This window comes from Macaca mulatta, chromosome 12 (assembly GCF_049350105.2).
Source record: "Macaca mulatta isolate MMU2019108-1 chromosome 12, T2T-MMU8v2.0, whole genome shotgun sequence".
Classification (NCBI taxonomy): Eukaryota; Metazoa; Chordata; class Mammalia; order Primates; family Cercopithecidae; genus Macaca; species Macaca mulatta.
The window spans coordinates 95511198-95533420 of record NC_133417.1 but is presented as its reverse complement, the minus strand read 5'-3'; the positions used below and the strand labels follow the sequence as shown (position 1 = coordinate 95533420).

The 22223-nt window shown below is 39.3% G+C and overlaps 1 protein-coding gene across 4 annotated transcripts in view; it reads left to right on the top strand.

The window, feature by feature from the left end:
- The window catches only part of NEMP2 (nuclear envelope integral membrane protein 2), a 73923-nt gene that overhangs the window by 6649 nt on the left and 45051 nt on the right, over positions 1–22223 (top strand). For 2 of the 4 annotated variants that reach the window (XM_001103718.5, XM_077957326.1), the window contains 8 exons: positions 2827–2942; positions 9043–9274; positions 9418–9490; positions 10613–10706; positions 11824–11938; positions 13537–13762; positions 17345–17521; positions 18585–20763. In XM_001103718.5, coding sequence (XP_001103718.5) covers positions 2827–2942; positions 9043–9274; positions 9418–9490; positions 10613–10706; positions 11824–11938; positions 13537–13762; positions 17345–17521; positions 18585–18708 — 1157 coding nt within the window. In that variant the 3' untranslated portion in view covers positions 18709–20763. Of the gene's footprint in view, positions 1–2826; positions 2943–9042; positions 9275–9417; positions 9491–10612; positions 10707–11823; positions 11939–13536; positions 13763–17344; positions 17522–18584; positions 20764–22223 lie in introns of those variants that run through there. The other 2 variants (XM_015110562.3, XM_028830941.2) reach the window with 2 other exon arrangements.

Below are 22223 nucleotides of genomic sequence, written 5' to 3'. Positions count from 1 at the left end.
ACTACATTCCTTGACATTCATATTTTTTATAGGTAGCTGCCAGCCCTTTGATATCCCTGGGACTGCACCTCCCCCTATGCTGCCCTTGGCCAGAAGTCATTTGCCTCTCAGATATATCAAAAAATGTGCCTCAGCATTGGTTGCTTTGTGTGCTCATAGCCTTGGTTGTGAATTCTCCTTTTGGCTCTTGTGCATGGAAACAGCATGCAAGAGCACATTTTTCATTTTTAGTATCCTGTGTTTAACAGAGAGCCTCTAGAACAGCGGTCTTCAACCTTTTAGCAACAGGGACCAGTTTCGTGGAAGACAATTTTTCCACGGGATAGGAGTAGGGTAGGGGGTGGTGTGGGGATGAAACTGTTCCACCCCAGATCATCAGGCATTAGATTCTCATAACAAGCATGCAGCCTAGATCCGTAGCATGTGCAGTTCACTGTAGGGTTCATGCTGCTGTGAGAATCTCATGCCACTGCTGATCTGACAGGAGGTGGAGCTCAGGTGGCAGTGATCACTCGCCTCGCCCACCACTCACCTCCTGCAGCCCTGTTCCTAACAGACCATGGAGTGGTCTTGGTCCTTGGCCCCAGGGTTGGGGACCCTTGCTCTGGAGGTTCCTTCTTGTGGTTAACCTGGATTCTTGTATTTGCATCTTGGACTCTCAAACTCTGCAAATTTTTTGATATATTTAGAAACATATGCATTTCATCATAATGTGAAGAGTAAAGATGATTTGACTGTCACAGTTGAATACACTGGGTCCTTGTGTAGTTTTGCTGCTTCGTGTGGCCACTGGAGAACCCTCCCTTTTATGGAGTTGTGTTTTGGGAGATGGCGAGCATTCCCAGGATCCTTTCCCAAGTCTGTCTTCACTTTTCTCCAACTTAATGCTAAGGATATTTCAGGCCAGGACCAGGGACTTCTCTGAGCATATTCAGTGTTATTCCCTACATGGATGTGATTGTTTACTAGTTGTTACTGGTTACTTAGTCCTTCCCCAACTTTGGTGTAGCAAGTTGTTCTAGCTTCATTTCAGGTTTTTCAGGAGAAACAACTGACCACACTCTCCTTAAAGGAGTCAGGGGTTGGGTGTAAAACCCATTTCTGTGTGTACCCATAAGTGTTCCTTGTTCCTGTTTCCTGTTGGACAGATGTGGAGGTGACACTCTATCTTGAATCCAGAAGAACTTACGACTTTCATTTCACTTCATTTCAAATCCAAATACAGCAACGGCCGCAGAAGAAAATGAACATCATTACTTTCTAGTTTTCTTGTGGCATTTACATTAACCCTCTGTAACACAGAGGGTTAATATATATCTCTCTTTCTCTCAGTTGAGTTGTATTATATTATATATTATATATAACATACATATATATTTAGGTATCTACATCTGTCTTCAGCCAAATTTCTCCTCACTGGAGATGTGAAGATCTGTCCATCTTCACAGAATCCCACCAATGAAAACTCAGTATATCCAAAATTGAACTCACCACCACTTCCCTGTACAAACTTGCTTTTTCTCTAGTATTTCTTGTCTGAGTAAAGGGCCTCACTATCTCTCCACTTACCAGAAACCTTTACATCATCTTCTTGTTTTCCTTGATAAAATGAATCTGTAAAGCCTGTTGATTTCATTTCCTAATCTGTTATTTCTCCCACCTCTCTTAGTCCATTTCTTGTTTAGATTGCTTCAGTGGCCTCCTTAGTGGTTCTTCTGCTTTCAGTCTCTTCTTTAATATTGCACACTACCTACAGAATGTTCTTTCTAAAATACAAATGCATTTCTGTCACTTCCTTATTGAGCTGGTATTCCCTGTTTGTTGCTGTAGGTCTATTCTCAGTCCTTCTTTTCTCCGCTTGGTGCCTGGAAGCTAACCTCTATGGACTGCATTATATGGGCTTCTTTGCTGTCTGTCTTCCTGTTGGGTTTGGCTGATTCAGGGCACTGAGGGGACAGCGGGAGAGACAGGTTGAGGTACCCATACCTTCACCCTGCATTCCACGGGAGTCCTGGCAGTGACTGCATTCCTTTAGACTACTGTCCTCCTAGTTCCAATGACTCTAGTAACATGGGATCCTCCTTGCCATTTTGGAACTTGGGCTGCTGAAAGCTTCCTGCTGTTGTTGGTGCCTGAGAACTTCATAGTGCCTTATTATTAGTGCCTTAAGCCTGTCCATATCTTTACTGAACTATTTTCAGTTAAATCCTTTTGAGTGTCAGTGGTTTCTTGCTGAGACTGATACTTATCTAAAATCCTCCAGTGCTCTGCTTTCAAGATGGAGTCCACATGGTATAGTAGTAGTCATGGTTTACCACTCCAGCTACAGGTGTTCAAATGTCTTCTTGTATCCCTGTACCTTCTATCCATGCTCCCTCACCAATATAAAAATCCAATATCTCTAAACTGAATTAATTCCATAATTTATCTCATCTTCATGATTCTGTACACACTTGCTGGTCCTGTCCACCCCCACTCCCACCTCCTAATTTTTGTCTTATTGCCTCTACCTCGCCCTTCAGCCCTTTACTCATATTTTTGTCTTTTCTGGGAAAGTGCCCATAATTCTGTCTTCTGCTTCAGAATTGAAGAAGTATTTGTTCTCTGTGCTCTTATAGTGCCCTCCAATGTCATAAATATTGAGCTATAGTATTTTCTGTCTGTCTCCTCCTTTGTTGGAAAGACTGAAGGACTATAATTATATAGGAGAATTTATTGGTCATAGAACGTTAAAACTGCTACTGTTACCTCCCTGAAAACTTTTTTTAAAAGAAGATTCTTGGCAATTAAACAGTTAGAAAATGTATTCCATTTTCCATCTCTCAGTTCGTAGGTGTAAAGCTTTGAAGGAAAAAGATTTAATTAGAACGTCTGAGTCAGACTGTTACTGCTACAATCAAAATTCCCAAGTGGAGTGGAAATACATATGGTCGACTATGCAGGTAAGGGCCTACTTTTAAGTCATGTCTTAGGGACAGAGAATTACCATGTTCTAGGGACAGGAAATGTACCATTTCAGGAATAGAAAGTATTTTTGGTATGACACAGGTCTGTGTATCACTATGAGAGCTGACTTGAGGATCACACACAGTGGTTCAATGGGTGAGCAGTGTGAGAAGAGGACACTAACTCCTTCATACTCTCCCTCAGCCCCTCCCAAGCCACTCCCAATGAATATACTATGTAAATGTATGCAGCATATCTGCTGTTCAGGCAGTCTAAAGACAACATGTTCCTCCTACTTTCCAAAATTGCTATCCAAAGCCCCTCCAAATAGAAATTCTGGAATAACCACTAATCCCAAATATGGCCAAGATAGCAGTTGCTCTCAATTGCCTAGTACTTTCTTTCATTCAGCATTTAACAAATATTTATTGAGTACATATTAAGTGCCAGGAACTATTTCTGGGCTCCTAGGATACATCAATGAACAAAATAGATCCCTGCCATTGTGGATATTTACATTATCTAGGGTGGGGAATAGTAAACAATAAATGTAATAGAGATTAAAATGGTAAAACTAGTAAGTACTATGAAAAAAGAAAATGTAGAGTAATATCAATGGGATGAGAGAAGTGGGAGCAAATTGGCCAGGGTAGTTCTCATTGAGAAGGTAACATTTGAGAAAGATTTCAGTGGAGTGAGTTACCCAAGAAGGTACTGGGGGGAAGGGTGTTCAAGGCTGAGAGAATAGCTGGAACATTGTATCAGCAAGCATTTGATGTCGATTGATGCCATTGCTGATAATATGCACTACTTTGATCACATGGTTAAGGTAGTGTTTGTCAGGTTCTTCCACTAAAATTAGTATTTTCTTCCCTTTAATGAATATTTTGAGGTGATAATTTGAGACTGTGTAGATAACCTCTTCCTCATCAAACTTTCTTCCCTTAGTTTATCATTCATTGATGATGCTTTACTGAATCAATAATCATGATGATGTTTATCAAATGTTGATTTTTCTATATCCATTCTTTTTTTTTTTTTTTTTTTTTTTGAGACTGGGACTCACTCCAGTTGCCCAAACTGAAGTGCATTGGTGCGATCTTGGTTCACTGCAGCCTCAACCTCCCGGGCTCAGGTGATTCTCCCACCTCAGCCTTTCAGGTAGCTGGGACTACTTGAAAGGTGTGCACTGCCACACCTGGCCTTTTTTTTTTTTTTTGTAGTTTTAGTAGAGACGGGGTTTTGCCATGTTGCCCATGAGTCTACTGAACTGCTGGACTCAAGCAATCTGCCTGCCTCAGCGTCCCAGAGTGCTGGGATTATAGGCGCAAGCCGCTGTGCCTGACATCATTATTCCATTTACATTCATTGGCATTCTACTATAAGGAAGAGATTTTCCTCCTCCCATTTATTTATATCCATGTAGTCTCACACATTGCCAATTATTTCCGGAAACTACAATCCATTACTCTCATTATTTATTTTGATACTCAAATTGTCCTGGATTTAACCAGTCAGAGCCCCTTCAACTAGCTCCTGTGTCCTTCTGCCACGTGCCTAGCATTTTTGAGCACTGCTTTACTTTCTAACAAACAAGATGTTCTAGACTTGTGTAATATCATAGACTCAGCTCTGGAATCATACATTTTTTCCAAGGAACAGTCAACATTAGGTGTGTTCATTGCATATCGTCATGTGTGTACACACACATACACACCCATACACCTGCACATACATCTGTATCTACCTATTAGAAACTGTGAGTTCTGAGATCTCCAATATCACAGGATTCATGCTAGTTTTCCAGTTTTCGTATTTGTAATTCCCTTCTCTGATAATGAGAAACTTGATTCCCGTTTCCTCAAATATATTTATTTATTTGCCTAATCCCAGAATACACTAAAAGTAGTTTCAGAATTGCAAAGTCACACCATTGCAAAACACAAACCTAATAACAGGAGTTCAATATTTATTTATAGCGTTTTTTTTTTAAATCTTTTTCTGAGGTTGTGTATTTTAGGTTAATTCATCCCAGTCCACTCCCACTTCAGTATGGTTATACTATTCATTCAAAATATAGTTTGTTTTTATTTGTTTCAATTTCAGGGTTTTCACCCATCCTGGTCAATTTTATCATTTTTATTTTTATTTTTTTAGTTTGTTGACAAAAAGTCACTCTATAAAATATTTGAAGAGATTTATTCTGAGCCAAATATGAGTGACCAGTGGCCTGTGACACAACCCTCAGATTCTGAGAACATGTGCCCAAGATGGTCAGGGCACAGCTTGGTTTTACACATTTTAGGGAGACATGAGACATTAATCAAATACATTTAAGGTATACATTAGTTAGGTCCAGAAAGGTGGGACAACTGGAAGCAGAGAGGGATGCAGTGTTCCAGGTTATAGGTAGATTTTAAAATTTTCTGATTGGCAATTGGTTGAAAGAGTTATTATCAATAGAAAGGAATGTCTGGGTTATCATAAGTAATTGTGGAGACCAAAGTTTTATCGTGGAGATGAAGCCTCCAGGTAGCAGGCTTCAGAGAGAATAGATTATAAGTGCTTCTTATCAGACTTAAGGTCTGTATTGATATTAAATACTGGTTGGTTTTTCCTGAATTCCAAAATGGAGGAGGGCATAATGAGGCATGTCCAACCCCTGCTTCCTGGCATAGCCTGAACCAATTTTTCAGGTTAACTTTGGAGTGCCCTGGCTGAGAAGAGGGTTTCATTCAGATGGTTGGCAGGGTAGGGGGTGTTAGAATTTTATTTTTGGTTTACAAGTTTTGTTTACCTTTTTATTCTCAGAAAAGATCATAGTGGGTTTTTTAAATGAGATTTTGTTTTTAATTTTTTAAAAAACCTTTTTAATTTTTAATTTTTTAGATTTGGGGGTACATGTACAGGTTTGTCACCTGGATATATTGTGTAATGCTGGGGTTTGGGCTCTACTGAACCCATCCCCTAAATAGTGACCATAGTACCCAATCAGTAGATTTTTCAACCCTTGCTCCTCTCCCTCCCAACCACCTTTTGAAGTCCTCAGTTGTCTGTTGTTTTCATCTTTATGTCTGTGTTATTATCATTATTTATGAGTATCTACAACATTAATACGGCTTAAAAGTTAAAACTCTATACAAAGGTATTTTCAGAGAAGTGTCACTTTCCCTCCTCCCTCTATTAATTCCTATCCAACCCTTGTAGACAATCAGTTTAAGGAGTTTCTGGTATATCTTTCCTGTGTCTTTTTTTTGCAAAAGTAATTAGCGGTGCATATTTATATAGATGGTGTCTAAAGCCATGAAATCGAGTGAGTTTAGATGGAGAAGAGAAGAGGACCAGTGGCTAAGCCTGGGTCAGTCTTATATTAAGAGTTCAGGGAGAAGGAAGGAGCCAGCAGAGGAGAAACACAAGGAGCGACAGTGAAGAAGGAGATGTCCTGGAAGCCCTGGGGAGAAGTGTAATGAGGAGGAGGGAATAACCAGCAGTGCCAAGTGCTGTTGACAGGTCAAATAAGATGACTGAGAATTAATTGGGCATTTCAGTTAGCAACATGGAAGCACCAGTGACCTTGTCAGGGCAGCTTTTTGGGAATGAAATCCTGATTGAAGTGAGAATGGAAGGAGAGGAACTAGAGACTGCAGGCACAGGCAGCTTTTTAAAGAAATTTTATTGCAACAAGAAGCAAAGAAATGGGTGGTAGCTGGAGGGAAAAGTGGAGTCCACAGAAGGTTGTTTTTTCTTTTTTAAATGTATGCTGAGAGAAATGATCTCGTAGAGAGGGAAGAAGTGCTGCTGGGATGTCCTTGAGTAGGCAAACGTGGATAGGATCCCATGCCCAAGTCGGGACTTGCCTTTATGGAGCCTGCAAATTTCCTCTGGAAGAAATTTCCTCCCCACAGGCAGGAAGCGGAGCATGTGCCTGCAGGTGCTGACAGGTAGGGGACTTTGCAGATAGGAGCTGGTGGACATTCACTTCTGATTTCTTCCATTTTCAGTGAAGTAGGAAGGATCAACAGCTGAGAAGAGGATGGGGAGGAGTTGTTGAGTATTGAGGAAGAAGTTGTGAAATCCTTTATTGCAGAGGGTAGAAGAATGAATGAATAGTAATATGTGGTATGAATGACTGCAGCTTTCATGTCCCTCTCTGAGTTCACAGTCATGGATTTGAAGTGAGACCAGTGTGCATTTCTCCAGCACACTGGTGATGCAAATGCAGGAGTAGAATGGTGGAGAGTTGAATTTTGTAAGTGAGCATGACAAAGCAAGAGGGGTGCAAAGGAGTCAAGGGTATGTGCCAGGGAATGGTGTGTAATAATTGATCATAGAGTTTAGCTGGCTAAAAAGAGATTGAGGATATTAAGAGGGTAAGGAGCAGGAGAAGAGAAGGATGTTCAGATCCTTGGTGGGGTTGGGGCACTAGATGGGTACACTGGAAAGATAGGAGATGGTGGTCACACAGTGAGATGCATGAAACAAGATGTATGGAGGGGCTGCAGTCTGGTACTGACAAGGTCTGGGGTATGGCCATGGAGTGATGAGCTGAGGTAGGGAGGACAAGAGCATAAGAGGAAAGGAATCCCTGGAACTGAGAGGCCAGGATATTGGAAGGATTGGTGTGTATATTGTATACACTGAAATACCTAAGAAGAATGACAGGAAATAGTATTGGAGAGAGAGCAACAGTGAGCCAGGAGCCAGGAGCCGAAGTCAAAGAGAAATGTGGGGGTTGGTAGATAGCTAGTGGGTGATATTGCCTGATAACTGAGATTCAGAGCTGGTGCTCTTACTCCCTTTCAGGTTGCCCTACTCTTAGAAAAAGAAGAAGAATAGAGAGAAGAATGGACAAAGGCAGCAGCAAAATTGTCATTTAATGACCACTGGGTTGTCACCATTGGCTTGTAGCCAGTGCTTTGTTGTATGATGTGAATAGGACCTGAGGTTGGGATCTTGTCCTTCAGTAGGCATGGTGAGAGAAGCATGAATTACAGATGCTCAGCTGATCCAGAGAAAGGAAGTGCTTTTTCTTAATCACAGTAGAAAATGGTGTAGATATAAACCCTATTTTCAAACCATGCCTACTCACATATTTTGCCACCGATCACAGGCATACTTCAGAGATAATGTGACTGTGAGTTTGGTTCCAGAACACTGCAATAAAACAAATACCCCATAAAGCAAGTCACACAAATTTTTTGGTTTCCTAGTACCTATAAAAGTTATGTTTACACTATACTGTTAGTCTGTTAAGGGTGCAATAGCATTATATCTTTTAAAAAAACCCCTACATACCTTAATTTAAGAAACACTTTATTGCTGAAACATGCTGACACAAAGACATGAAGTGAGCACATGCTGTTGAAAAAATGGTGCCAGTAGACTTGCCCGACAGAGTTGCCACAAACCTTTCATTTGTAAGAAATGCACTATCTGCAAAGCACAGTGTAGTAAAACAATAAAATGGGTATGCCTGTACATTCTTCTCATCCTTTTTAATGTCTCTTGGCCGCAATAACTTGCTAGAAGAGGGACTTAAATCAGCCACAGCTTGTGGGGAGAAGCATTCACTTTCAATAATGTCTGTGGTTCAGTGTGTGTTTGGACTAAATACAAATCTGTTGATTCTACCTCTGGGATCAGAACATAGAACGCTACCCTTAGCCCTTGAGTATTCTTTACTCAGCTGACCTTGAGTTCTCTTTACTCCTTTGCTCATGTTTTTAAGAAGCTTATAAGAAGTTTTGGCCGGACGCAGTGGCTCACGCCTGTAATCCCAGCACTTTGGGAGGCTGAAGCAGGCAAATAGCTTGAGCCTAGGAGTTCGAGACCAGCCTGGGCAACATGGCGAAAACCCATCTCTATAAAAAATACAGAAATTAGCTGGGCAGGTGGCATGTGCCTCTGGTCCCAGCTACTTGGGAGGCTGAGGTGGGTTTTCGCCATGTTGCCCAGGCTGGTCTAGAGGTGCAGGTTGCGGCGAGCGGAGATCCTGCCATTGCACTCCATTCTGGGCAACAGAGAGAGACCCTATCTCCAAAACAACAACAAAGAGAAGTTATTCTGTTTATGGATTTGTTTGTTCTTGTTTTACAGGTGAAAATTACCAGTTCAGGCCTGTTCAGAATTGTATACATCACAGAAAGACATAATTGCCAATATCCAGAAACCATTTTATCTTTTATCAAATGTGTGATTCATAACTTTTGGATACCAAAAGAATCTAATGAAATAACCATAATCATCAATCCATATGGAGAGACTGTGTGCTTCTCTGTGGAGCCTGTCAGGAAGATATTTAACTATATGATACATGTGAATCGAAACAGTAAGTCCAATTTTATTATACTTGACTTTCTGGATTCAGTTTTTCTGGAGTAACTTTTCAATAAATTGACTTTTTTTCTTTTACCAACATTACATTGATAAAAAATCTTTTTGTTATGTGTTTGTGTGTCTTTTTTACTCCAGTCATGGATTTCAAACTCTTCCTTGTGTTTGTGGCAGGAGTTTTTCTTTCCTTTTATGCAGAGACCCTGAGTCAGTAAGTATTCCTTTTTATATTTTTAACTTTGTGAATGAAAAGGTTTAGATCATTTTTGACCACATGCTAAGTATTTTCACATTATTGTGCATTTGTAGTGCATACTTTAGGTTTTGCAAATAGGTCTGAAGATGGTGTTGAAAAGGCCTTTGAAAACAGTAACAGTTATTTGTATAGCGTGATATGTATATGTTACAAAGTGCTTTCACATATTTTATGTATTAACATATTTTATTAGATCCTGATAATAACTATGCAAGCTCTGTATTATTGTTCTCATTTTATAGATGAGAAAAGCAACATCCTTCATCACACTATTAGTTCTTATCAGGGCTGGAGATTTGTTCCCTGGTTTTCTGGTCCACACACCTTGCTCTATTACATTAGAGCCGCCTCCTAGATTTATGGCCCTGATACAGAAGGCTGAATATAGCAAATATCTGACTCTTAGAGAAACGTATTATCATTTTCTTTTTTGTTAATGACATATTCTCATCTGAGAAACATATTATTCTGATGTTTTGTTTCTTGGAATTCTCTCATGAGAAAGAAATCTTTTTTCAATATTTTATTCTTAGCTTGTGGATTCTAGGTTAGTACCCAATACTCGTCAGCTGTTCTTAACATTGTTCATTTTGAAGCTTTTCCTTATAGTGTTACCAAGTGTGTTTAATGTCATCCATGAACTTTATAAGCCAGATGATGAATACATAGCATGCAGAACAAAGCCTGGACTCCGAGGAGCTGGGTTGTAATCCCTAATCCTCCGGTGAGCAGATACTGACTTAGGGAAGATTTTTTAACTTCTTGGTGCCTTAATTTTCTCCTTTCTAAAACCTGGACAAGTGCCTGCTACATGATAGGTATTTAGTAATTATTGTCTGATCAGATCCTGAATATGAAAAATAACTCAGACATTCTGGTTTGCATTAGTGGCAAGCAACTTACCATGAATTTCAAGTACCCATTTTGTTTTTTAAGAGTATAGGATATAAGGAGAGCTGCCATCTGAGTTTTTTGTTCTTAGTATTATTTATGACCGACATTGCCAGGTTAAACATGCTTTTCATACTCAAAGTGCTGTTTGGCATTTAAATGGCTTGTATCTGCTTATCTTGACAGAAGCCCTACTTTCTATTACTCTTCGGGAACTGTGCTAGGTGTTCTAATGACATTAGTCTTTGTCTTGCTGTTGGTGAAACGATTCATTCCGAAGGTAGGCACACTATGTGTAAATGAGTAAAAAATGGAAATCATGATCTTACAGACATGAAAAATTAATCAAAATTAATTCACATTATGATAGGCTCTAATTTAAACTATGTTTCTTCATTATGAAAACTGGCTCTAAAATGTATCTTTTTCTGATGTTCCTGATTTTATTGATTACTATATGTAGTATTAAGTTTTGGTGCTACTTTTTTTGAGACCATTTTGCTTTCTAGGTAGTGTGGTTTTCTTGAGTAATAGGAAGCTATTTCTATATTGAGTGAAAATTTCTATTATCTTTATAGAGCTGGGAATCTCATGATGCTGAACCATTAGGGCCTTGAATAACAGCACTGCTACATCTGGGAATTTCTTTATTATTATTAGTTCCCCAATCCACCATCTTCCTTTATTTTTATTTGTTTATTTTTTTTTTTTTGAGACAGTCTTGCTCTGTTGCCCAGGCTGGAGTTTAGTGGCATGATCTTGGCTCACTGTAGCCTCTGCCTCCCACCTCAGCCTGCCAAGTAGCTGGGACTACAGGCACACACCACCATGCCCAGCTAATTTTTGTATTTTTTGTAGAGACAGGGTTTCACCATGTTGCCCAGGCTGGTATTGAACTGCTGAGCTCTGGCGATCTGCCTGCCTTGGCCTCCCAAAGTGCTGCAATTACAGGCGTGAGCCACCGTGCCCAGCCAGACCTTCAATAAAATAACACACTGAACTTAGTTGGGGATAAATAAATAATTCAGGATGGTGGTGTTGCAGTTACACTGATTAAAGTTTACAACACCAGCATTATTTTGAGATAAATTTATTCTTTATAACAGTGCTTCTCCAACTTCAGTGTACATGCAAGCCACGTGGGAATCTTGTTGAAATGCAGGTTCTGATTCAGCAGTCTGCGGTGGGGCCTAGGACTCTGTCAACCCAGCAAGCTCCATGTGATGCTGGTGTTGCTGACTTGTGGACCACACCTTAAGACCCTAGGGAGTTTCTTAAATTGACTTCAATTCAGTTTGATGTAGGAGTTTCTAATACAAAAGGTTTATTTGTTTGCTTTTATTTTTATGAGAGTGAATGAACAAAAAAATGTGTCATTTATTTTCTTCCACACACAGTATAGCACCTTTTGGGCTCTAATGGTTGGTTGTTGGTTTGCTTCAGTTTATGTTGTGTGCCAGTTGATGGAAGATCTGAAGTGGCTGTGGTATGAAAACAGGATATATGTATTAGGTAGGTAAATAGAAAAGCAATACGCTCTGTGATTGGTAAAACTGAGATGTACAACTAGAGGCCTTCTTTTGATAGATGTTTCTCTCCAACATCTAAATTTTCATTTTGAACTAAGGAAAGGTGCTACTAAAAATAATATTTTGTTTATTTTATTCCCATTGTTGGTGATTTCAGTTCATTTAGATCTCATTTTAGATGATTTCCCTATGACATGTTTCTTAGTTTTCTATAGTAATGATCAAAAGAGGAAAAAAAAGTGTTTGTCCCTTTTGAATGCACATGCTTCTGAATTGTGGTTAAGCTCTAACCACATCTAACTTGTAATGTAAAAGCTTCTCTGAAAAGCGACTGTTTATTTCTTTCTCTCAAGTATTCAGTAGGAAAGGTGAGAAATCCTAAATATAAATGACTAATGAAAACTTGACTTTTCAGAAACAGAGAGGCTAAGAAACCATTTATTTTCCTTGTTTTTCGTTACAAAATAAATGTTTTTATTGTTTATTTTAACGAGAAAATAATGGACAATGAGAGAATGCATTTTCTCCGTACCTTTAGCACCAAATTTCTCACATAAGTTCACTTCCCTCAAAAGAAAAGCAATTAACTTTTTTGTTTTACTTGAAAACTGTGTATTTTTTAGCTCATTCTTCTTTTTGTGCTTCTTTTAAATTACAGATATCATGGTATGCTCCCCTGAATACTGCACTATTCATCTCTAAAAAACAAGAGCCTTTTCCTATATAATCTGTTAATTATTATCTGAAAAATAATTACATAAAATCATCTATTACCCAGGCCATGATAAAATTTCCCATTCTTGATGGCTTATATAAACTAGGATATGGTCCAGAACCACATTTAGTATCTGTTTTGTCCTGTAAATTGCTTTTAATCCATAGCAGTTTTTTTTTTCATCATAGTGATATGCTAAAGAGACCAAGCTTGTCCTATAGAATGTCTACCTTTTATATTTATCTGATGACCCCTTTATGGTAGAATTTAACATGTTCTTCTCTTCTGCGTATTTTCTGTAAACTGGAAATTAGACCTCAAGGCTTGGTTAGATATAAATTAAACACTTAAGATAGAATACCTAAGAGGTGATGGGCACTTCACCTTGGATCATACCCAGAGACACAGCATAGCTTATAGTCTCACCATCGTAATGATGAGACTGAACATTTGGATTCAGAGGATGACTCCCTCCACTGTAAAATTACCTTTTCCTTTTATGACTAGAAGGTAAAAATAAAAAATAGGGTTTGTAGCCAGTGGTCACATACAACTATGACTTCTTCCTGGCCAAAGTAACCATGATAACATTTTAATCCAGCGAAGGTGCTGGACTAAAATACAGACATACTTATATATCATCATCATAATGAGTGTACATCCCAAAGTATTGCGAAAGTCAGCCTAGTATCTCATATGGAAGGAATAACACCCTATGTACATTTTTCAACCTTACTTTGTGGGGAAAAAAAACCAAAAATTAAGGTTCTCTAATAGTTTTTACCTTTAAGTCAAGGCTCTGCCGGCTTTTTCACATAATGTCTCAAATTCAAATTTGTATTATTTTACCTCTTCCACTTTTCCAGGCTATGTCTTGATAGTTGGATTTTTCAGCTTTGTTGTTTGTTACAAGCATGGGCCCCTTGCAGATGACAGGAGCAGAAGTCTTCTGATGTGGACACTACGACTCCTCTCCCTGGTTCTGGTCTATGCTGGTGTGGCCGTGCCTCAGTTTGCCTATGCAGCCATAATCCTCCTCATGTCCTCCTGGAGTCTGCACTACCCACTGAGAGCCTTCAGTTATATGAGGTGGTATGTATTATTTTTTCCCCCAGCAAATTTGACATTTTGAGCTCTGGTTTTATTATTTGGGAGAGTTTTTGCACACATCATGTTAATCTCATAATTACATTTCATCTGGAGATTTCATTCTGAGCAAGATTGGGGGTGGAGGGGGAAGAGAGCTCCAAGCGTCTGATCCTATCTTCATGGCTAGTCTTCATTAATCGTTCAGAGCTGTACCACCAATTACCAGGTAATTAGAGCTCACTCAGAATTCACTAGAGTCAGTGGCAGAAGTACTTGGACTCTGGGTTACCTTAAATATCTTCTTTTATTCAACATTTTCTTTAATTAGAGCCAAAGACTACTTTAGTGGTATCAGCTGTCCTTATGAGATACGAATTAGGAAACAGAAATGAATCATAAATGATTGAAAGGTATTATTTGCATTTAGAACTTTCTTTTCTCTTAGGTTTTAAGTTAAGGCTTACGGCCTTTGAAGTATAAAAAGAAAAATGAAGTAACCTCTGTTGTCACAGCTTTATTATGTTTCTCCTCAGTCATTGAGTCTGAGCAGCTGTTTTCACGTCAGGTGCACAGATGGGGATGGTTCTTGCCCTTGAGGTATACTTGCTAGACATCAGCATACATTTCTATCTCTTTTAAGTATTAAAATAGAGACTTGCCCAGGGACCAAGGGTATATAGAGAAAGCCAGGAGAGCTTTCCTGGAGGAGATATTACTATGCTGAATCTTAAAGAATGAATTAAAATAACCAGATGAATAAACACGGAGGGCTTTCCTGATAGAAAGCCCAGTTTGGTACCATCAGGAGGCACGCAGTGTTGTCAGTGCAGCAAACAAGGTGGGCATGGGCCAGATGCATGGCAGCCACGCTAAGCAATCTAGTCCAGTCCTGTACACAGTGGGGTTTAACTGTGAGACATTTTAGTTAGTCCTCTGACTGTTGCCTGTATAGCAGTTATCAAACCAGTTGCTTAGGACCCAGGCAGATACTATGGTGAGTGATGCTGAGCAGGGGTAAGGCAGCAGTAACCAGGAGGAGTGTGGGAAATTCTGCAAAGCAACCTCATTGAAAACGGGGCAGTTACCACTCAGCTTGAGCTGATTGCTCTCGTGTGGGAATATGAGTCCTGTATTGCCAGATCTGCTGGTTTTCTAGAAGAATTGGAAGTGGGAATTACGATTAGAATGTGAAATCTTAGCATTTTAAAATGTTGGCATTTAAAAATAAAAATAATTAAAAATAGAAATACATTGGACAAACAAAAATCACAGCAGAGACCATAAATACTCATTGGCCGGTGGGATGTGGCCCATCTGTCTTCTGGCACAGCAGGTGGATACAAAGGGGAGGTCCCTGTGGCAGGAGAACAGTTATTAGACATCACAGTGGTCCAGGCGAGAGATGATGAGGGCCTAGGGTAGGACCATGAGACCAAGGCTAGAAGAGGGAGTGAATACATGTTCAAGAGGTAAAATTGGCTGTGAGGAAGGACACTATGGTGGCTGGTAGTTTATGGAACTGGTGACTGTGTGTGTGTGGCAATAACACAGGGTTAAAATTGCACCAGTGACAAGACAGGGAGCCCACACAGAAGATGCTGGTGGGGCTGAAAGGCAGCAGGGCAGGGTTGGAGGGTTGATGCTGACTGGGTCTCTCTTTGCCCCATCTGCCCGAGGCAGACAGTGAATGGGAACACCAGTCTTCTGTCAGTAAGGCTGGCCCCCCAACATCTTCCAGGTCCCTGGCCCTTTGCCAGGCTTGTGGCCTAGGAACTCAGGATAAAGTTCCTTCTTCCTTCTCTTTAACCCTCCAACTCCCTGCCAAGAGCAAAGTGTGTTCTGCACAATGGTTCTTTTGTGCACTAGCTGTGTTCTATAATAATCAAAATGTACTATAACTTCCTCAACTTAAAATTTTGCTAGTGAATAATTATATAAAGAACTAGGGAATGAAACAGGAACTTACAGGTTAAATAACACAACAGAGAAATAATACCTTGATTTTGTATAGTACTTTCTCGTTGCAAAGAGCTGTTTACTTTTAATAGTATATGGTAACTACTCTTTTGATTATCCTTATTGAACACCCACTGTAGGCCACTTACAGTGCTAAGCACCCTACACAAAATATCTCATTTAACCTGTACAGTGACCTATGAAGTAGACGAAGTAGATATTATTGCTTTTATTTTTATTTTTTTCATATGACCAAAGTGAGGCTCTGAACTGTTAAGGAATTCCCCAAGTTCGTATAGTAAATAAACCTCAAAGCCAGGACTGTGTCCAGGTCTTCTGGCTCAGCATCCAGGGTTTCTCCTCCAGGGAAACCATGCACAGGTATTCAGAAAAGGAGAAGGAAATTATGTCACTGGTTTCTTGATCTAGCTCATCAACTGTGAGATCTTTAAAAGATAACAGATTTATTCAGTCCCAACCCTCAAGAAAAAAAATATATATAGAGAGAAATATATATTATATAAATATAATATTCAAATAATTCTGATGTTCATTTATATTTGGAAATCTCAGGTTAAATTTAAAATCACCCCAAAATATTTTTTAAAACTCACTATAAATAAAACAAATGTTTTAGGCCGGGCACGGTGGCTCACGCCTGTAATCCCAGCACTTTGGGAGGCCAAGGTGGGTGGATCATGAGGTCAAGAGTTTGAGACCAGCCTAACCAACATGGTGAAACCCCATCTCTACTAAAAAATACAAAAATTAGCCGGGTGTGGTGGCATGCATCTGTAATCCCAGCTACTCAGGAGGGTGAGGCAGGAGAATTGCTCGAATCCCAGAGGCAGAGGTTGCAGTAAGCCTAGATTGCGCCATGGCACTCCAGACTGAGTGACAGAGTGAGACTCTGTCTCAAAAAAATAAAATAAAATAAATAAATAAAAGTTTTTAAAACCTTATTATTGTTACTATTTTTATGAGATTCTTAGATTCCTAAATTTTTAGGTCCCTACATTTTATGAGATTTAGGATTTTCTTGGTTGGAAAAAGAAAGTTCTACCCATGATCTGCTTGTCATGTAATAAAGGAAGAATTACTATAAATTTTGTACAATATTTGCGCTTTCTCTCTAGGATTAGTCAGAATCACCACCACTAGGTGGAAGTGATATCCCACAAATCCTCCCAGGTTCTTGGTGTGGAGAGTAAATGGTCAATGTTCTAGAGGGTCTGCATAAAAGGACATCTCAAAAGCTTGCTTCTATTGGTGCCTAATAAAATAAACAGGCCAAGCATTAAAAAAAAAAAAAAACAAAACAGGCTTTTAATTGCCTGTGTGATTAGAAATCACCGAGGAAGAAAAATACAATTAACATCTGTATCAGAAATTAATTCTCAAATGCCTTAGGACATTATTTATGATAGTTCAGGAAATGGGGAAATGTACTATTAGGCCCAAACTGCATGTTCTCTATACCTCAGTAATGATAACAGCAATAAAAAAAATATAGATATGATATGGAGGAAGTTAAGAAGTATTATTACTGTTACAATCTAAGAAATGTATTTTTGTAAATCTTAAGGATTGAATTAGGCAGTAATCCTGCAACCACATGCCACGTTTTAGGAAAATAAAGCAGTGGTTTACATCGAAAGAGCTGGTGGTGAAGTATCTTACAGAAGACGAGTATAGGGAGCAAGCTGATGCTGAAACGAACAGCGCTCTGGAGGAGCTGCGCCGGGCCTGCCGAAAACCCGACTTCCCCTCGTGGCTGGTGGTCTCCAGACTCCACGCTCCTAGAAAGTAAGTCCTACTCTGCTGCTCGGACCATAGTTTAGTTAAGAATGATTTTAAAAATAATATGATGGTTTGGTACAGGCACTTCAGGGTGAAAATAGACTACTTCCTTGGATAACAGATGATGTGGAAGTTGTCAGAGGTCCCTTTTCTCAGTGCTGTGACTTTGCACAGTAGAACTGCTGATGTCAGAATAAATATTTATCTGATGTTTTATAGGGAAGGCTAAAAAGATAACTTCCTTATGTTTATAGGGAAGGGAAGGTGGAATAGGATGAGTGACCTGCTTCTCATCCTATTGGTGGGGATCATCTTTTTTTTGTTTTGTTTTGTTTTTTTCTTTAGACTGAGTCTCGCTCTTTCGCCCAGGCTGGAGTGCAATGGTGCTATCTCAGCTCACTGCAACCTCCGCCTCCCGGGTTCATGCCATTCTCCTGCCTCAGCCTTCTGAGTAGCTGGGATTACAAGGCGCACGCCACCATGCCCGGCTAATTTTTGTATTTTCAGTAGAGATGGGGTTTCACCATGTTGGTCAGGCTGGTCTCTTAACTCCTGACCTTGTGATCCATCTGCCTTGGCCTCCCAGAGTGCTGAGATTACAGGCGTGAGCCACCACGCCCAGCTGGAAAATCATTTTTAAAGTTCACTAAGAAAGACGTCTGTCCCAACATTTTTCCTTATTGCTTTCTCTTCCTCATGACTTTATCCAAATAACAGTGCCCTCAAATTAAAGATGGAAGGGGGAAAGCATTTGACACAAAATAATGAATAATAATAAATTCAAACTAATAAAAAATTGAGACAAGAAGGAATCAGAAAACAGGAGTGGGTACATTTGGCTCACGTAATGATTATACATCTGCCCTGCTTCTCTGCCCTCTCCATGAATAGCTGTCTTTAGAGGGATCACATAAGCCATTCCCATTTTACACCCACTGGGTAAATACCACCCTCTATTGATGCAAAGTCAAATTTAATTAAAGGGGATAAATAGCAAGGGAACATGTTATCTTTCAAATAAACCTTCCTGAGATAACATTAACTTTATTTAAAACAAAAAACTTACTAGATTTGCAGACTTTGTTCTTGGAGGAAGCCACTTGTCACCTGAAGAAATCAGTCTGCATGAAGAGCAGTATGGCCTTGGGGGTGCCTTCTTGGAAGAGCAGCTCTTTAACCCAAGTACTGCCTGACATGCGACCTTCAAGTTGACTTCATTCTGGACAAGGAAGTGGGCAAAGGGTAGGGATTCTATTAAAGTTAGGCAGAACTGTTCTAGTGAACAGTGGCAAAAACATTTGCTGTGGAGAAAAACAAGTCATTCTAGAAAGGAAAACTAACCCATTTTGAAGATAACTTAACATTCTTGGTGAGTTCTGCTATTTACTGTACTGTAGGAGGATACCAAGATTCTGTGACAGCCACTACCACCTTCCTTGAATGAAGGCTTTCATTAGGAACAGGGGAATGGCATTGTTCTTCAAGGGGCTAATAAGCGTGAACAGGTGCTTTGTCAACACCAGGGCCCTAAATCCGCTCTTAATCCCCTGAACCTGTGTCAGAAGACTCTGCAATACTCTTCCTATATTTCATCAGTATAAGTCCTAAAAGAGACCTGAGACATGCTGGACCAGTGTTTTCCAAAGTACAGCTCACAGGATACTACCGAGTGTTGGTCAGTAAAGGTATTCTGAGGTCAGCTAAGATTGATATAAAGTTAAACTAATGTACCTCTCAGAGTCATTCATAATGCTCATGTGCACTGTGAATCTCCCAAAGAGGAGAAAGTGTGTGCTGCAGTTTCTTGCTTAATTTGACCACAGAACTCTTTTTCATGAGATTAATATTCCTTGGAACACATGTTTGGAAAGTGCTAATGGCGGTGGAATTGAGCTCTGGAGAGGTTAAACAACTTGTGCAAGACCACACTGAGATTCAGCATTGGTAGAAATCCAGCCCTGGTGTATCCTTTGACTCAGGTAGATAAGATCTTCAGGTGCAAGCTTAGAAGCCATCTTCCAAAGCCATGGGCCTCACAATGTTGGTGGCTTTACTTTTTATTTTTCAATAATGGCCAACTTGCTATTTAACTGTGATAAAGGGAAATGTTTCTTAAGACATTTTAAAGTTTTTTATACATAAGATTTTTATATACATACATAAGGATTAGATACTATGATTACTTTTTTTTTTGTATTTTGAAATTGAAGGCATTTAACTTCTTGTGACATTTTGAATTGACTGATCCATTTAAAAAATTGTTTAACTATATGTGTTTATAACAGTTTCTTACAAAACAATTTTTTTCTTGAGTCATGATATTAAACTCCAGAGTGCAATGAGGGGCTGTGAGCTTTGACCCTGAGGAAAGAAGGCCAAAACATAGATCTGGGAAAAGATTTGAACATGGCAAGACAATCTCAGGGTTAAGATGTTGCTTAGTTGATTCTGAGAATCAAAATCAGGCTTTTTTTCCTGTGATGGGATCATAAAAATCTTTTTATCAGGACAAGGGTTATGGGGGAAGGATAGACAGAATTTTGGCACTGCTGCTTTCCTGAGCCAAATTTAGTAGTTTTTCTAAATCATGAAAAAAGAGCATGACTATCCATCTGGAACTTTCTAGATTGATTTTCAAATGATAGTTCCTCTTTGAAGTATTTACAGGTCTGTTTTTGCCAGACATCTTTTCATACTAGGAACTTCATTTTTTTGTAATATCCACTAAAGTTAATCTGCCTTTATATGGACTTGGATTTTTAAAGAACCAAAGGATGTATTTCCCATTCAGATTTATGGTAACTATTTTATGAGTAAATAGAAGTTTGAACATTTTTCTTATGGTTTAATCTGTTTTTTTATAATTATATTTATTGGTGATATAAATGTATCAGATGTGTCAGTGCCTGTGCTCACCAAGTTCGTCTCCTAAGACGCAGTTTGTGTGGTACAACATATGCGTATGAGTAAATAACACATAAACAATCTGCTGGGGCTGCCAGGTATGTCCCAGCCAGGACAGCCACTGGGCCAGGGGGAAGAGGTACTGCCGAGGGAAGGAAGCAGCTCTTCATGGGCAGCTAGCCAGGTGTAACCATCACAATAAGAACAGCCAAAGAGAGAACAACAACAGCAGTCCTCCAGGATATTGTTTTCCATGTTTATTTTTAGAAGAAATCATAGGTTTGTCAGTTTCTGCTTTGTGACTACTGTGAGAAGCTAAACAATTAAAAGCATTACTTGTGATATTTTTAGTGTATTTATGTTGTTTTCATTTGATTTGGGGGTATATTATAGTACTGATCACAATTCTAATCCCCATCAAGCAATGTACAGATAACTCTTGTAAGAAATGTGTCCCTCCTTTCTTTCCTCCCTTCTCTTCTCTTTCTCCCTCACCTCCTCTCTCCTCTCCTCCTCCCTTTGTAAAGTCCTTTGAACAGTTTAAACAACCACTAAATAAAATGGCTCTGCCCTTCACAGGTGGTTGGAAGTTGACTTTGTGCTTCATACACCATAGGTGTATAATTATGGAGCCTAACAGATCCCTTTGTTATGTTATTGCTTATGTTTCATGCCTACAAAAGCTTACTGTTGTTAGCAAGTTGGACTGTTTGACACCAGATGTGTGGGTGAGATATAGTGTAGGTGGCTATGCTTAAACAATTGTATCATTCAAGTGTTACTTTTAAAAAGTTTTAAAACACATTTTACATATCACAAAAAAATGCTTTGTGAATTAGTTGTATGGTTTGCCAGTAATACTTAGGGCTGAATTACAGGGGAATGTCCATCTGACATGAAGGACAATATTTCAATTTATGACTTTTTAAAAAAGATCTGGAAATTTCAGATATTTCGATTTTAAGAGGGTTTGGAATAGATGATGGATGACATAAAAATATCTAAATATGTGGAGGAATTACGATCCTGAAGTGATGCCAACTAAACAAATGCTCTGTTACATTATTCTGTATGTGACTGTTCCCCAGACTTAGAGATGTACAATTTTATAAATTAAATTTTCTTGTCCAACTGAAAGCAAGATAGACAACATAATGGCCGTGGAAGTTTGAAGACACCTGCGGGAAGACAGAGAGGTACTTTCAGGTGACAACAGGAGCAAGCTGCCTTCTGAGAGAGCCTGCTGGGTGGCATGACATTGAAGAATGAACTATTTGGGTGTAACTGTTAGCCTTATTGACTCAGAACCCTGCTTTTTGTTATTACACCATAAGACTTGTCTCCTGTTAGCCAATTCATATAGTTGGTACAAGTAGTGATTCAGAACCAAAAATATAACTAGCATAAGGATAAAAACACTTGAATTGATATGACCAGCAGATTCTCTCTCAGAAGACAGTTACAAGGGGTCAAATTATAAGGAGGCTACCTGGTAAACTGAAACAAAACAAAGGGAGCTTGTTATATAATTCACATGGTTAATGTCATGAGGCCAAAGAGTTTAATGCAGATGCCACCCCCTACCCCAATGGGGCTAGCCTTGTTAATGGGATGAGATACCAGGTCTGTTGACAAAGACCACCCCTTCCTTTATGTAGGTCCTGCCAACTTTTTCCTCTCTGTGACTGCTGTTTTTCTAATCATTATTGACCAACATTCCACCCCCTCTGATAGGCATAGTTTTACTCAGATACGTTAAAATCTTTAGTCTTTCTCTGGCCTAGGAGTTGGATTATCTTTTAAA